Source organism: Tachypleus tridentatus, chromosome 12 (genome assembly GCF_004210375.1).
Source record: "Tachypleus tridentatus isolate NWPU-2018 chromosome 12, ASM421037v1, whole genome shotgun sequence".
Classification (NCBI taxonomy): domain Eukaryota; kingdom Metazoa; phylum Arthropoda; class Merostomata; order Xiphosura; family Limulidae; genus Tachypleus; species Tachypleus tridentatus.
The window spans coordinates 61,067,331-61,083,084 of NC_134836.1; the positions used below are offsets into that span (position 1 = coordinate 61,067,331).

A 15,754-nucleotide genomic window follows, 5' to 3' on the forward strand; every position below is an offset into this window, starting at 1 on the left:
TCAGTTGCAGTTGTATATGGATACACACTGTGCATCACAGAAACACTTCAAATTGTATTTTTTAATTACATTCAGGGTTGCAGTTAGGATGATTTGAGGATATTAAAATCCAGTATCCCATAGTTTCATGTGATTCCACATACTGTCCCTTCTCTTCAGCCAGGCACATAAAAGTTATTTTTTTTTGTTTATAATTTTTATTAATTGAGATTCATAATCCTTTGGAAAGTGAAAAATCACTTCATACAATTAGTTCATTAGGCAAATGTGTTAAAGGTGAACAATACCTAAAACATAAAGGTGGAGAGAAATGTAACTAGGCTTATCTTCACTTTCTGAAACATAAAGGTGGAGAGAAATGTAACTAGGTTATCTTCACTTTTCTGAAAACATAAAGTGAGAGAAATGTAACTAGGCTTATCTTCACTTTTCTGAAAACATAAAGGTGGAGAAATGTAACTAGGCTTATCTTCACTTTTCTGAAACATAAAGGTGGAGAGAAATGTAACTAGGCTTTATCTTCACTTTTCTCTTGAAACATAAAGGTAGAGAGAAATGTAACTAGGCTTATCTTCACTTTTCTGAAACATAAAGGTGGAGAGAAATGTAACTAGGGCTTATCTTCACTTTTCTAAAAAAACATAAAGGTGTGGAGAGAAATGTAACTAGGGCTTATCTCTTCACTTTTCTGAAACTGTAAGAGGTGGAGAGAAATGTAACTAGGCTTATCTTCACTTCTCTGAAACATAAAGGTGGAGAGAAATGTAACTAGGCTTATCTTCACTTTTCTGAAAGAGAAGAGAGATGTAACTAGGCTTATCTCTTCACTTTTCTAGACTTATACACATTAGAGAAATGTAACTAGGCTTATCTTCACTTTTCTGAAACATAAAGGTGGAGAGAAATGTAACTAGGGCTTATCTTCACTTTTCTGAAACAACATGTAAAGGTGGAGAGAAATGTAACTAGGGCTTATCTTCACTTCTTCTGAAACATGCTGGTGGAGAGAAATGTAACTGGGCTTATCTTCACTTTTCTGAAACATAAGTTGGAGAGAAATGTAACTAGGCTTATCTTCACTTTTCTGAAACATAAGGTGGAGAGAAATGTAACTAGGCTTATCTTCACTTTTCTGAAACATAAAGGTGGAGAAATGTAACTAGGCTTATCTTCACTTTTCTACAAACATAAAGGTGAGGAGAAATGTAACTAGGCTTATCTTCACTTTCACTGAAACATAAAGGTGGGAGAAATGTAACTAGGCTTATCTTCACTTTTCTGAAACATAAAGGTGGAGAAAATAACTAGGCTTATCTTCACTTTTCTGAAACATAAAGGTGGAGAGAAATGTAACTAGGCTTATCTTCACTTTTCTAAAAACATAAAGGTGGAGAGAAATGTAACTAGGCTTATCTTCACTTTTCTAAAACATAAAGGTAGAGAGAAATGTAACTAGGCTTATCTTTTACTTTCAAACATAAAAGGTGGAGAGAAATGTAACTAGGGCTTATCTTCACTTTTCTGAAACATAGGGTGGAGAGAAATGTAACTAGGGCTTATCTTCACTTTTCTGAAACATAAAGGTGGAGAGAAATGTAACTAGGCTTATCTTCACTTTTCTGCTTGATCTATCTTTAACTGCAAGTAACTGACACAGTTTAGTCACAGTAATGTTAAAAACACATTTATAGATATTTTATATCTCCAGTAAAATGCTGACAATGTTTTTCCACACCATGTAAACCTTTACTTGGTATGCTATCTGCTATGGACAATTTTGTGCCACACTAAGTACAAGAATTAATGTGGCGTGGGCTGTTTGTCCAGTTTCACATGCACATCTTTTTCCTGTGAGCGTTTCTTGAAAAGTGTTTAATGCAAAGGTTGTTTCCTTGGTGACTTTCCAGGATAAGAACAAGTCATTTGTGAAGTAAACTGCACTGCAACATTGACAAAGAAACCGTTCACCATAAGCATGAGAGTGCTTGCTAGACATGCACAACGAGCTCTGAGTAACCTCGCTAACAGCTACCCACCATAGCCAAGTTTGCAGTTAATATTGTGGTTTTCTTGCATTAGAAAAACATTAACATGTCTGTTATAGTATTATTGCATGAGAAGCTAATTGTTTTGGTGGTGTTATGGTAGCAATATAGAGGTTTTTATAGCTGAAATCAACAGAAAGCATAGGGGTAATGTCTTAAGAATTATTTTTCTTTGTGTTAAATGTCTTTTCATTTATTATGATTGAATTGGATGTTTATTGTTCATGTGCTGTGCTGTTAATAAAATGTGCATATGAAGAATAGACTATTGTTACCACCTTAGCTTGTTTTATACCATTGCTGCTACCTTTCCAAGTACACTAGAACATTTATATTCCATTCTGACTGCGATCAAAAACCCTCTCTAACAATAATGTAAAGTGAGCCACACAAAGCTGGATTCCATATTACATTTCTAAATTTAAAACCCTCCCCATTTTGTTTTGTATATGCAGGACACAGGAGTACATGAGTTGTAAACAGAAGGTTTCAGGGGTAGATAACCTTTGCCCTTTTCACTTTATTATTATTAATAAAGTTTCTCAGTACTCCACTTCAGAGATTCAACTGCTAAACATTTCACATTTATTTTCTGTGTTTGTTTTACTCTCAGTGACAGAAATCTGCTGAAAATAAGGCAATAAATTGCATCTTGTGTTATTAGACTGTTTATGTGATGTCAGAAAATACTTCAAGAGCAACAAAGCACATGTGCAGAAATAAGCTGACTTGACCCCTGCTCCAATAGCATGGTGTAAAATTTATCAGTCTATGTGCCTGACAGTGTCTGCAGTGAGAATTCCTCAGGGTAATAAGTTTACACTTTGAATCTGAGAGGATGTTTATTACAGTATAGGGTTCAGAACTAATCCATTAAACATTGCAAGTGTTTAAATATTGGTTGTCATTCTGGGATGTTTGGAGTTTTAGGGCACACAACACAGGCATAAAAAAATAACTGGTTGCTGTACTGACTACTGTTGTAGAAAAAAAGACTAAAGACAGTGCCTTTAATCTGTAATTTCAAATTTGCCCATAATGGCACAGTGCCCATTGTTTTAAGGTGCTCTTTAATCAAGGTTCTACTATCCCTCTAAAAGGGGTTAACACTATTTTTATCATTTTCCCACCTTAAAAATCAGACATGAAGCATTTTTTGTTATGTTTTTATATTTATAATTTCTTATCAAGTCATGTTCATTATCTTCAGTTATATATATACCAGTTTACATATTTATTAGTTTTAAAATATTTAACATGGTTTTAAATAACACACAACACTGAAATTTCTCTTTCAACATATATATATATAGTGTTATTAAATTTTCATAAGTTAGTTGCTATGTTTTTTATTGTATGTGATCTGAAATTTTGTTTTCACTAAGTTTCCATATTATTACATCTGAAAATAAAACTTGAGTACAATATTATTCTGCAGTTTGATAAACTATCTTATTAATCAATATTAACTTGTTTTAAGTTACACATTACACCCGTATCATATTTCATTCAATTTTTTGTATTCTTTTGTTTCTCTAACAGCAATTAGCAGTAGAAGCTGAAGAGAAAGTTGAAGATGCAGAAGTACCTCTCTTCCTTCGTTTCATAAACCTTCTCATTAATGATGCTATCTTTCTCTTAGACGAAGCTCTTTTAGTGAGTGAAACTATTTGAATACTCTCAAAATATATTTTCACCACAACAGTGTCTTTTGAATTTTTAGGTTTCAATGTCTTTCACATAACAATAGAAGCTTTGTTAAAATGTGTTTCACATAACAATAGAAGCTTTGTTAAAAAATGTGTTTCACATAACAATAGAAGCTTTGTTAAAATGTGTTTCACATAACAATAGAAGCTTTGTTAAAAATGTGTTTCACATAACAATAGAAGCTTTGTTAAAAATGTGTTTCACATAACAATAGAAGCTTTGTTAAAAATGTGTTTCACATAACAATAGAAGCTTTGTTAAAAATGTATTTCACATAACAATAGAAGATTTGTTAACAATGTATTTCACATAACAATAGAAGCTTTGTTAACAGTGTATTTCACATAACAATAGAAGCTTTGTTAACAGTGTATTTCACATAACAATAGAAGCTTTGTTAACAGTGTATTTCACATAACAATAGAAGCTTTGTTAACAGTGTATTTCACATAACAATAGAAGCTTTGTTAACAGTGTATTTCACATAACAATAGAAGCTTTGTTAAAAATCTGTTTTTTCCTTTTCATATGTTTTCTTTAAAACTTGTAGATTGAATAATCTTCAGGTTGCAGTTCTGTTAGTTTTCCAAATAATTTTGACAAAATATTTTGAACTGTTTGAAAGGCTTTTTACTGTATATTTTCATTAAGTCAGAATTCATCTAAAGTTCAGTTCAAAAAAGTTTTTTTAACTGAACAAAATGTTGTATATGTATTAACAAATGCTTTGAAATAAGTGGAACTTTTGGTGTGGGTAATAACACTTTATCCAAAATAAAGCAGATAACAATGTTTTGACCTCCTTATATCATCTTCAGATTAACCAGAAAATGACCCAAGAAGACCAAAATGTTCTCTCCTTATCAGTAAAAGTGTTAATACCCATACCAACCATTCCAAGATGCATTTTTGATTCATGTGGGTTTCTTGTTATCACGGTTGGATCTTTTTTACAACTCATTGAATATTGCTAGATTATTTGATAGCAGTAAATATTTGTTATTGTTTGTACTTTTCAGTCATAGCATTGCCTAGTTTTACTTTAAGCTGTTTAGTATGAATAGATATAAAAATTAATGCACGTTGATAAGTTATCATTTATCCAGGAAATTATAGTATTTAATTTATTAAAAATTGATTAGAAGTTAGATAATCAATACTTTGGAAGTGATGTAAACTCTTACTGAATCATTAAAGTATCATTGATTGCTTTTTTATAATTTTATTTTGATTTTTATGCAGTTATATGCACTTACAGACAGACAGATAGTGTACTTATCTATGCTATTGTTATAAAAATTGCATAATTATACTTGTCATAAGACGTTACGTTTTAAGACGCTACATTCTCTATATAGTATCTTAGAAAGTTTCGAGAGTTATATTGTAAAATAATAATGTTCCAACCACACTATATCACATCCACTACTTACACTGCATGTTTCTTAAACCAGAGTTCTTACACCCAGGTGGAATACAACAAACAGTAACAATCTGAACACTTTATGTAAGTCAGTTGATAGAAGTTGTGAAATATCATTGAAATTGTACTTGTCATAAGATATTAGTATCAGACTTATTACAGTCCCTTAGCAATTTTCAAGAATTAGTAGACTGTATAATAATTGTGCTCCATCCACACTGTATTCATTTTGTTTATTGTTAACCATACTTTTCACTCATTCAAGAGCTCTTTGGACCAGCTATATAGTTGAAACAGTGGAGGCTGTGAGAAATTTGCCTTTCACAACTAATGCTTTCTTATTATTCTAGTTTTGATTTTTTATTATTGTGATCTCAAAAGGTTTGCATGGGTCTATTACTATTTCTGTTGGTATTTACCTGCTGATTAGGGCGATCAACTAACAGTCTGTAGGTTGTGGACTTAAGCCCCATCACTAAACATGCTCACTGATTTAGCTGTAAGTGTTACTTCAATCCCACTGTTCATTGGTAGAGATTTGCCCATGAGTTGGCTACCTTGTTTCTATCTTTCACTTCAAAATTAGAGACAGCTAGTGCAGGTAACTTTTGAGTAGCTTTGTACAAAATACAAAACAAATTGTTAATAGTAATGTTGAATCTCATTTAGATGAAAAGTAATTTACTGAATTTGATACAATCACTAACCTAATTAACTATGTTACACTGAGAAAATAGATCTATTGTACAATCTATTGCTTGTAAAGAACTAATTTTTATTTTCTGTACACTTGTTACTTTAATTTGATAAACTGTTTCTTCATCCTAGAATATTTAAGACTATTTCTGTGATGAATGAAACTGAAAGACTATATTTCCACATGTGTATTATTAATGGAAAACTATTAATGTGTTGTTCAGCAAAGGTGTTAGGCTCAAGTGAATCACTTGTATAAATGTTTTAACTGCATTCACACTCAGGATAATGATATTACTGCACAATTCTCTTTTTTCAGTTAATGGCTAAAATCAAAGAATTGCAGATAAAACGAGACAGTTGGAATTCTCTTCCAACTAACTATCGACAGCAAAATGAAGAAAACTTTCACCACCTTGGTCTGCTGGCCAGGTTTCATAATGTTATGAGCAATGAAACTATCTACACTCTGAAGTGGTTGACATCGGAAATTACCTCAATTTTTTGTCATCCTTCAATGGTTCATCGCATTGCCTCTATGCTGAATTACTTCCTGTTACACTTGGTGTGTCATTATTTTTTTCCTGATACAGGTTTCTTTAACTGTTAGGTGATAATTATCTTTAGAAACTAAGTAATTTATGTAAGTGTAATGTGTAGTCGTCACGTGTCAGGAAAACACGTGGGTTCAACAGATCAACTGAACACAATGTGATGCCCAATAATCTGAGCACTTACAAAAATGTGGACCTTTCTCCTTCAGGAGTAAACTAGGAACATTTGTCCTAAAGGAGAAAAGTCCACATTTCAAAAGAGCCCAGAATATTGAGTTTCATATGTTAGTATAGTGTATAATGTCATTCATTTCATATTTTGTTCAGTCATACCAGTGACTAACAAAGTGTTAAAGAACATAATTCTTACATTTTGAAGACATTGATATTGGCCTTTTTTATATTCTTTACCCTTTCAAAACTCTCACCAGATACTGTATGTGCTAAAAAAGAAAATCCTTTTTAACCTTGTTGTCCCCAGTTAGTGAGCAAATTATTCATTTTAAATTCCTTGAGTGGTTTCACCAATGACTTGAGGGGTAAAGTCGCCTCACAGAATTTTAAGACAATTCAGAAAAATATTACTAATCATTTCTATAATTTTTAAAAACAAAATACTTTAAATTAATAAATTGAAATATATTTTTTCTCTTTGCAATTAATTTCAACATGCACCACTGAATAGCAACATTTATGTTCAGTTTTTTTTCTTTTATGAGTTTTTATTGTTCTTTTTGTAGCTTTTTAAAACTAAAATTTTATTTTATGTAATTTTTTGTGTAAAAATTAAAACCCTTAGAAAGGGAAGTATTTTAAATGGTTTCTTAAAAAAATATCTCGCAAATCTTTAAAATTTCAAAGCTCAGAATTTATACAAATAATATGAAGGTTAGGTATGTATTGTACTGAACCTGTATAATTATTAAATAGTTAATCTAATATTGAATAACTTTTACTGTAAATAGCCATAAGATAGATCCGTTGAATTGATAGACCCAAGTATTTTCTAGGTCTGTTGATTCCACAGATCTGACACTTAGGACTTATAGGGTTAATATAGTGAAAGTTAATTAAAAATAAACCAAAGATCACAAACAAAGAAAAAAAAATGTTTTTTAGTTCATCAAATGAAATATAGAAATCCAAAATATGATTACCATTATTTAGATATAATAATCTGAAAACATTAACTGAATAGCAAATGGCCCTGTTTAGTAAAGTGTGCGCACAATTCTTAACACTTAGGTTTCAAATTTATTAACACTGAAAATTTAAAACATTTAACTCCCAGGAAATATAAGATGAAAAATTTAATAAAAGTTGCATTTAATGCGTTAGTGTATTGTTATCAGTATTAGCTTGTGATGTAAATAAGTCAACACAGTAACAATAATATCTAACTAAAAATACTGTTTGTAAGTTTTTTTACTTATAAATATTTAAAATAAATTCACCTTTTTATGAGCTGGGTACCCTAACTATTAGTAGCATTTCTGGTCCTAATTTTCAGTTCTTAACCTGCTACTTTCAGGTTGGACCAAAGAAAAAAAATTTGAAAGTGAAAGATCTGGGAGAATACGATTTCAAACCTCATCAGCTGGTCCAGGATATCTGTAAAATTTATCTCCATTTGGGTGCAACAGACAGGACTACATCTCGGAACATTTTGTCTAGCTGTGATACAAGATGGTAGATCGTATTCCACAAACCTGTTTCCGCAAGCTCAAGTTGTACTACATAAAATTGGACAGTCAATTTTGGCTGCTGATTTAGAACAGTTGCATGAAGTCATGCTGGTGTGTGGCTTGTTTATTTTATTATCATAAGATTATTCCCATGTATTTCACTAATGTAAATATTGTTTCAACCGTTATATCCTTCATGTTTCCGACAGCCTTAAGAGACCAGATGTTGTGGGGAGCAAAAGGCCTTGTCAGAACTGGGTGTAGCAAATATAATGAAAAAGGAGTACTTTTAATAAAGGACCCCGGCATGGCCAGATGGATAAAGGCGGTCAACTCGTAATCTGAGGGTTGCGGGTTTTGATCCCCATTGCACCAAACATGCTCGCCCTTTCAGCCATGGAGATGATATAATGGGACAGCCAGTCCCACTATTTGTTGGTAAAAGAGTAGCCCAAGAGTTGATAGTGAGTGGTGATAACTAACTGCCTTCCCTCTAGTCTCACACTGCTCAATTAGGGACATGTACTGCAGATAGCCCTAGAGTAGCTTTGTATGAAATTCCCAAACAAACTTTTAATAAAACTTCCAGCCAAACTGGACAAATAATTATAGCCAAACACATGAAATTTGTATATAATTCTATTACAATATAAGCAAACTAATAATTTAATTATAATTTATAATAATTTTCATGTTCTGTATATCCAAGATGGTAGGTGTACATTTCAAGCTGTTTATTGCATTACACAAAATAATTTACAATTAACATAGCTGAAAATATTTTGTCAAGTATTGTTGTAAAATACCATTTTCTTACCTAGAAAAAATAAAAATGTGCAGGGTTGCACATTTGTAGAATGTTTCAGAACATTTTGGTTATCATTTATTAGTTTATCAGGTGTTAATTTTTTTTCTAAGGAATTATTAGTTAAAACAACTAGAAATAGTTGTTATACTACATAAAACTATAAAAATCTGTTTGTCCATTGTTATTAAGATGTCTAAGATAATGTTTGGAATGTATATTACATTTCCATGGTGTTTACTTGTTAAAAGTTCATCTGATGCTTTAATAAAAAGAAAGACATTTAAGAAAGAGCAGAAATGAAAATTTCTATTGATTTAATATAACACCAGAGTAAATACAGTTTATTAGATTGAATCTTTGATAGTACATGAAGTACTTTTTATGTGAGTTTTATTTGTCTTTAAGTGTTGCTATCATTTTCATTGTTAATTGAAATTTTGAAATATTTAATTACATTTTTTTATCATTGCAAGAAGTCTTAAATGATTGATGGTATGGGAATACTTCTAATTTTATTTAGTTACTTCAAAGTATGTTTTTTTTAAAAGGTATGTACAGTGCTGTGCAAAAGTGTTAGGACAAAATCAAAATTAGGTTTCAGGGTACTTTTAAAGGATTAAATCAAAGGTTTTGATCTATCAAATCCTAGATCTGACCAGTTGTGTTGAGATCAGGACTATGGTGGTCATTGTGTTATGAATGACTCCTGCACTTTTTTTAATTAAATTTCTGCATAGGTTGGATGAGTGTTTGGGGTCATCATCTTCTTAGATTGCAGTTCTTTACTAACAGTGTGCAAATCACTGGGTATACTGTGATGGATCAGTATCTGATGGTACTTACACTGGTCCATTATTCCATCTATTTTGCAAGTATCTTCTGTTGCTTCAGCAGGAAAACACCCCCAAACTATCACATTGCCTTTCACATGCTTTATGGTAAATGCCATACATTGAGGTATATATCTTTCACTTTTCTTCTGCCAGACATATAACTTATGCTTTGAACCAAATATGTTATTAAACTGGAACTCCTCCTTCCATAACACCATTTTCCAATCATCAGCAATCCAGTTTTTGTATTGTTTAGTAAATTTCAGTCTCTTGACAATATCTGGAGATTAAAGTAAAGGTGTTTTTTAAACCACTACACAACCAAACATTCCATTCTTGTTGAATTTCCTTAATACTGTAAATCTGGACACTGTTCTGTCATTTGGTATATGGTCATTTATCTCGTTTCACTCTTCCTTCAGTCACAAAAGCTACATAAACGAAGATATTTAACATCAGGATAATTGAGTTGAGGTGTTTTACCTTTTCATTACCTATTTTCAAATCAACCTGTCTCGATCTCGCGGTCTAGGGTGTACTTGACAGTGTTTGGGGAGCATTTCCAATTCTACAATAATTTTTTTAGAGTCCAGTCTGTATCATGTAAAATTTTCATATGAATTCTCTGATTCTTGGGTTGTGGCATGACAGTAAAATTTAATATATATTGGTAAATGCTTTCTTTATCAAGGTTTATTTGTGGAGTGCTGTTAAACTGATTTCTTCTATCACATGCTGATACCACATGCTAGCTTCTTTCAGTCTAGTTAAGACACTGCATGTGGTACCATGACAGTTATATCATATGCCAAAATTTGATCAGTATGTTCATTCAAGCTGAACTCCACGACATACCCTTGGTATATGGGAATTATAAAGAATGATAAGTATTCTCGACTTGATTCATTCAGTTGTCAACAGGGATTGTTGAAATTTACATTGTATAATAGCATGGAAGAATAGTGCCATAAAATCATGACAAAATATTTTTCTTGTCCTAACATTAATTGCACAATACTGTAAATGTTTTACAGTTATTTTGTGTGATTGGGTAACAAGTGTTTATGTTGAACGATAAATAATCCTGTATTATTGTTTTTTTTAAGTTCATGACTTACAACAATAATTGATCATTTTCCAATATGGTTGCAATTAATTTATAAGTTGTCAAAATATATTGTATAAAGTATTCTTAAGTATGCCAATCTTCAGATGCTAGGGAAGTGACAATAATTAGTATTCAGACATGCTAGTGAAATATAAACAAACCTCTTTGATACATAAGCAGATTTTGTCATGTCCAACAGCTGTTAATAACTTTGAGCAAGTAATATCAAACTGTGTATTTAAAAACTGAAATGGACTATTTATCTTAAATGACTAAATTTCACAGTAATTAGTATGTTATTGGCTAAGTACAAAAATTTCATTCAATATGATAGGTGCACATATAGGTAATATATTAACATTGGTATCTTCAAATAATTTGTTTATAGTTCAACATCTTTTGTTTCAATATTCAGGCAAGTTTTACTGTTTCTTGTGTTCACAGAAATTTGCTATGGACCAGAAAAGAGACGATGAAGTGACAGCAGATGCACCTGAAGAATTCTTGGATCCAATCATGAGCACTTTGATGGAAGATCCTGTAATACTTCCCTCCTCCAGAGTAAGAGTAGATAGATCAACAATTGCTCGGCACTTGCTAAGGTTGGTTGAAGCTGGAACTTGGCTGATAAATCTCTGGTTTCTTATTCTGTAGGATCACTTTTTGTTAAAATATTATATTCTCAAATTCTTACCTTTATATAAGGCCTGGCATGATCAGGTGATTAAGGTGCTTGACTCATAATTTAATAATCATGGGTTCAAATCCACATCACACCAAGCATGCTCACCCTTTCAGTCATGGGAGCATTATAATGTGACAGTGGATCCCATTATTCGTTGGTAAAGGGAGTAGCCCAAGAGTTGGCAGTGGATGGTGATGACTAGCTGCCTTCCCTCTAGTCTTACATTGTTAAAGTAGGAACGGCTAGTGCAGATAGTCCTCGTGTAGCTTTGCACAAAATTCAAAAACAAACAAACCTTGTACGTATATTAATTTGTAGGTTCTTGTAATAACTGATAAACTTTTATCATTATTGTTAGGGTTGTTTAACCTATTTTTGGTTTACCACTTTTTTGGAATTTTAGTAAAATTTATTCAAATAAATAATATTGTAACTGACTTATCTACCACTGGTATAAATAATGTCTCTTTGGTTCCAAATATGAATCACATTTGCTTATTTGGAACTTTAATTGCATCTATATATCTATGAATGAACATTTAGTGATTAGATATTGTTTAATTAGTTAACTTTCATGTATAGATATCCAAATGTTATCAAATCCTGTTGTTTTTTTTCCTTCAGTGACCAGTCTGATCCATTTAATCGCAGACCCCTGTCAATGGACATGGTAACACCGGACACTGAACTGAAGCAGAAAATTGAAGAATGGTTAAAGAAACAGAGAAATATTTCTTCCTGAAATAATTAGGGATAATAGATAATTGTTACTTTTTTTTAAATTGTACAGAAATTATTTGTCAATTACTAGGAATTTAAGATGCATCTTAATAATTACAATAAAAAGTTGAAAGCATAGTATGACTGTATGAAGCTCAGCATAAATAAATGAAGCAGTTTTAAAACTTGTGGATCATTCAGAGTTTTTATCAGAATTTTCTTGTATAGTTTGTATATCAACATGTCTGCTTTACTTCCACTGTGAAAGCACAAGCATACGTTTTTCTGGTAAAATAAATGATGAAATTGCCATCCTTTGTTGTAAGCTGTGTTTTCCTGCCATTAATGAAAATAAAATGTATTACAAAACTAATGATGAGAGTTATCCATTACTTTTTGGATGAAAAGTTTTTTCAATAGGATTTTTATTATTTGTTCCATCTTTATGGTACTCGTACAAGTTGTTTAAAAATTTTGCCATTTCCAGTAGCTGTATTGAGATATCTACATTAGCTCATTATGATGAAAGGTCTTGTTTAATAGACATTAAATTTTATTCTAGTATTCTCTTTTTTTCTCCCAAAGCATTTTACAGGAATGATAAACTGCTGGATTACTTAGTGACATCTGTAGGTTACCAACTAAGCTAAGGAAAAACTATGATCCCATGTGAAATGTTTTACTAAACCATTATGGAGATATGCTATATCCGGTCCACGCAAATATAAATCTTAGTTTCATAAAAGTATGTTACCTCTAACAACTGTGTTGTTTCAGAATTTATTACACAAAATGCCAGTATCTGTGTATAATCATATAGAAGCTTAAAGTATACACTGAGAATGAACTTACTGTACAAATATAAATATTGGTGGTAGTCTAAAATTTTTATTCCATGCTTTTCAGTTGGAAAAGATAAATAGACCATGGAACATCGGTGAAGTGAGATACTATAATGCACACATTACAGGTAAAAAAGTGAAATGATGTTAATTTTGAAATACAATGAAAAGTCACTGAAGTTTAATTAATCTGACATAATGAGAGGTTTGCAGGAATAACATAGCCTTTGGAAGGTATAACACAAAATTCTGGCTTCTATTTCGACATAAATAAGTGATATAAATTGGCATTATGAAACTACAATTCACTCCCAAGTGATATTTGAATTGTCTTACAGATAACATCTACAGAGGTCGCATACATATTAATGATATTGAAGCTTCTCTATATTACTACAGTCCATGTTGCTATTTCTGACCACGCTTTGTAATAAGACTACCAATGTCCACAGTACAATATTCCTCCCTGTCTGGTTTCCATAATCCTTTTACTGCATTTCAGTTATTTTCACAGTCTTATCATAGAGAAATCAATAGTTGCTGCATCAGGCCTGGAAAAGTATGAATATGCACTTCATTCACTCTAACTGTTTCAGATATGTTCCAGTTCAATGGTTATACTTTGAAAGCAACTTGTGAATACATCTAATGTTGCTCTACAGAATAAATAAAATTCATGGCAGTTACTTTAACACTTTACATCTCGCAAAGAGATGCAAAGCAATTGAGGGCCCTCAGAAGAGACCTTCTCTTCCCCCTACTCATGAAGCAAAATTTAACCAGGCTAGCAATTATTAATAACTGAACAAAGATTTAAAATTAACAAATTTGTAATGCAATCAAGTGGCCTGCAGGAGCTTAAATTCTGAATCTACAAAAATAAACACAAGAGGATAGGGATCTGTAGATCCAAAAATCTTGGAATTTGCTGTGGGAGGAAACAGGAGTATCCTGAGAAAACCCACTTTCATGATCGGGACGCTGAAAAATCTACCCTGGCCGTGCCTGGAAGGAAAATTAGAGTTGGTAAAGCTTATAACAAAAAATATACAATGATAAAACGTGTTAAGTCTGCAATTGATTAAAAGATCGACCTAAGGCACCAGGAGAATAAAGATAGGCAGTTCATGGATAGAAAACTGAGTGATCGATTCTATCTCAATGAGTTGTTCTACTTCGGTCTGGGATGATTGTGTCTTCTTGCTGAATGTGATGATATCTGCAGCGGTTGATACGTCTGTAGTCTTAATGAACGTGGGTTTAGTCGGGCATGAAGCTGTCTTCTTAGGTTTGGGTTGCTGCTGAGGGGTAACGTCAATGTTGGTTGGTGTATCCTGGTCTTTCTTCTTAGCATTAATTAAAGTATTGCTGCTTGCAACAGAGATAATTGGCATTCATAAAGATGAAAAGCTTACTAGACGAGGGGTACTCTGATTAACAGACTTGACATTTTGAAGGTTAGTTGCTCGACGTCGGGGGGCATTCGGCACTAAAATGAAAATATTGTAGGGTAAATCCATGGTTAAATATAAAATCAGCTTCTTGTTTATGCTCGGTTATGACTTTAACATAGTTGGTAATTCTGTGAGCTGTATGAAGTTTTGTGGAGGTTGTTGTTTCCAGAGAATGTTGCATTTCAGCAGGAGTTATAGACAAATTGATAAATATCAAATATAGGCAACTGTGCTTTTGGTAGGAGAGCACTGAACGTTGATATCTGCTTTCCAAGGTTTACGTAGTTAATCATGGCCCTGGAGTGTTGAAAGCTGCAGAAAAATACCTCCTCGGCAAAGGATTCTAGTTTTTCTGGGGTCAACAGATGTCAGGTTTACACTGCTTGATGAAGGCAATAATTTGATGAGGGGAGAAATCCAACGGTAATACGTCAAGAATTACCAGGAGTACTGATGATCTTGGCATCGAAGGAAGCTTGTGTGAGGAAGGCAACATGGCAGATACGAATTTTCACGTCTGAACACTTCAGAGGCTAGTCATGGAATAGACTGGAGAGAAACAAAAGATTGCTCTCCAGATGAACATTCTCCTTGGTTATATATGTTGTCCTGAGACATGTGAATAACTTTTGGCATTAATCTTTGTGGATTCTCACCTGTTAAAATAAACCATGCTTGGTTTAATCCTTGTTACAAAGTTATTTTTCTGAATGGTCCTAATACCCCACGTTGATCCTTATTTCTTCCGTTTTCAATTCCATTATGCTCAAAGTAAATCCCACTGTGAAAAATTCAAAATTTGTAGTCTGAATAAATATTTATGACTTGAGTGTATGAATGTGCTGTCACATACCCTTCACAACTGTATCAGCTGTGGTTGTTACACAATTTGAGGATGTGCATATTCAGAATTGCTGTGACATAACACACAACCATTTGCAGAACTGAATGTTAAAGCTGTATCTCAGAACAGCTGGTATGGGTATTAACTCTACAGATAAGAGAACAACGTTTAGACATTCCTTCAGGTTAAGAAGATGACCTAGGAAGGTCAAAACGTTGTTCTCTCCATATCAATAGTGTTAATACTCATACCAGCCATTCTGAGATACATTTTTATTTCAAGTTTCCCGTCATCAAGCAATACAATTTCATCTACACAAACGAAAAAAAGGAGAAACCCAGACTTGT

General features: G+C 32.5%; 1 protein-coding gene across 1 annotated transcript in view; it reads left to right on the top strand.

Annotated features, from left to right (window-relative positions):
- The window catches only part of LOC143235632 (ubiquitin conjugation factor E4 A-like), a 21,347-nt gene extending 8,707 nt beyond the window's left edge, over positions 1-12,640 (top strand). The window contains exons 2-6 of the mRNA XM_076473863.1: positions 3,588-3,701; positions 6,194-6,439; positions 7,960-8,118; positions 11,307-11,464; positions 12,172-12,640. Of these exons, the coding sequence (XP_076329978.1) occupies positions 3,588-3,701; positions 6,194-6,439; positions 7,960-8,118; positions 11,307-11,464; positions 12,172-12,289 (795 nt within the window). The 3' untranslated portion in view covers positions 12,290-12,640. The remainder of the gene's footprint in view (positions 1-3,587; positions 3,702-6,193; positions 6,440-7,959; positions 8,119-11,306; positions 11,465-12,171) is intronic.
- Positions 12,641-15,754: the final 3,114 nt, after the last annotated feature.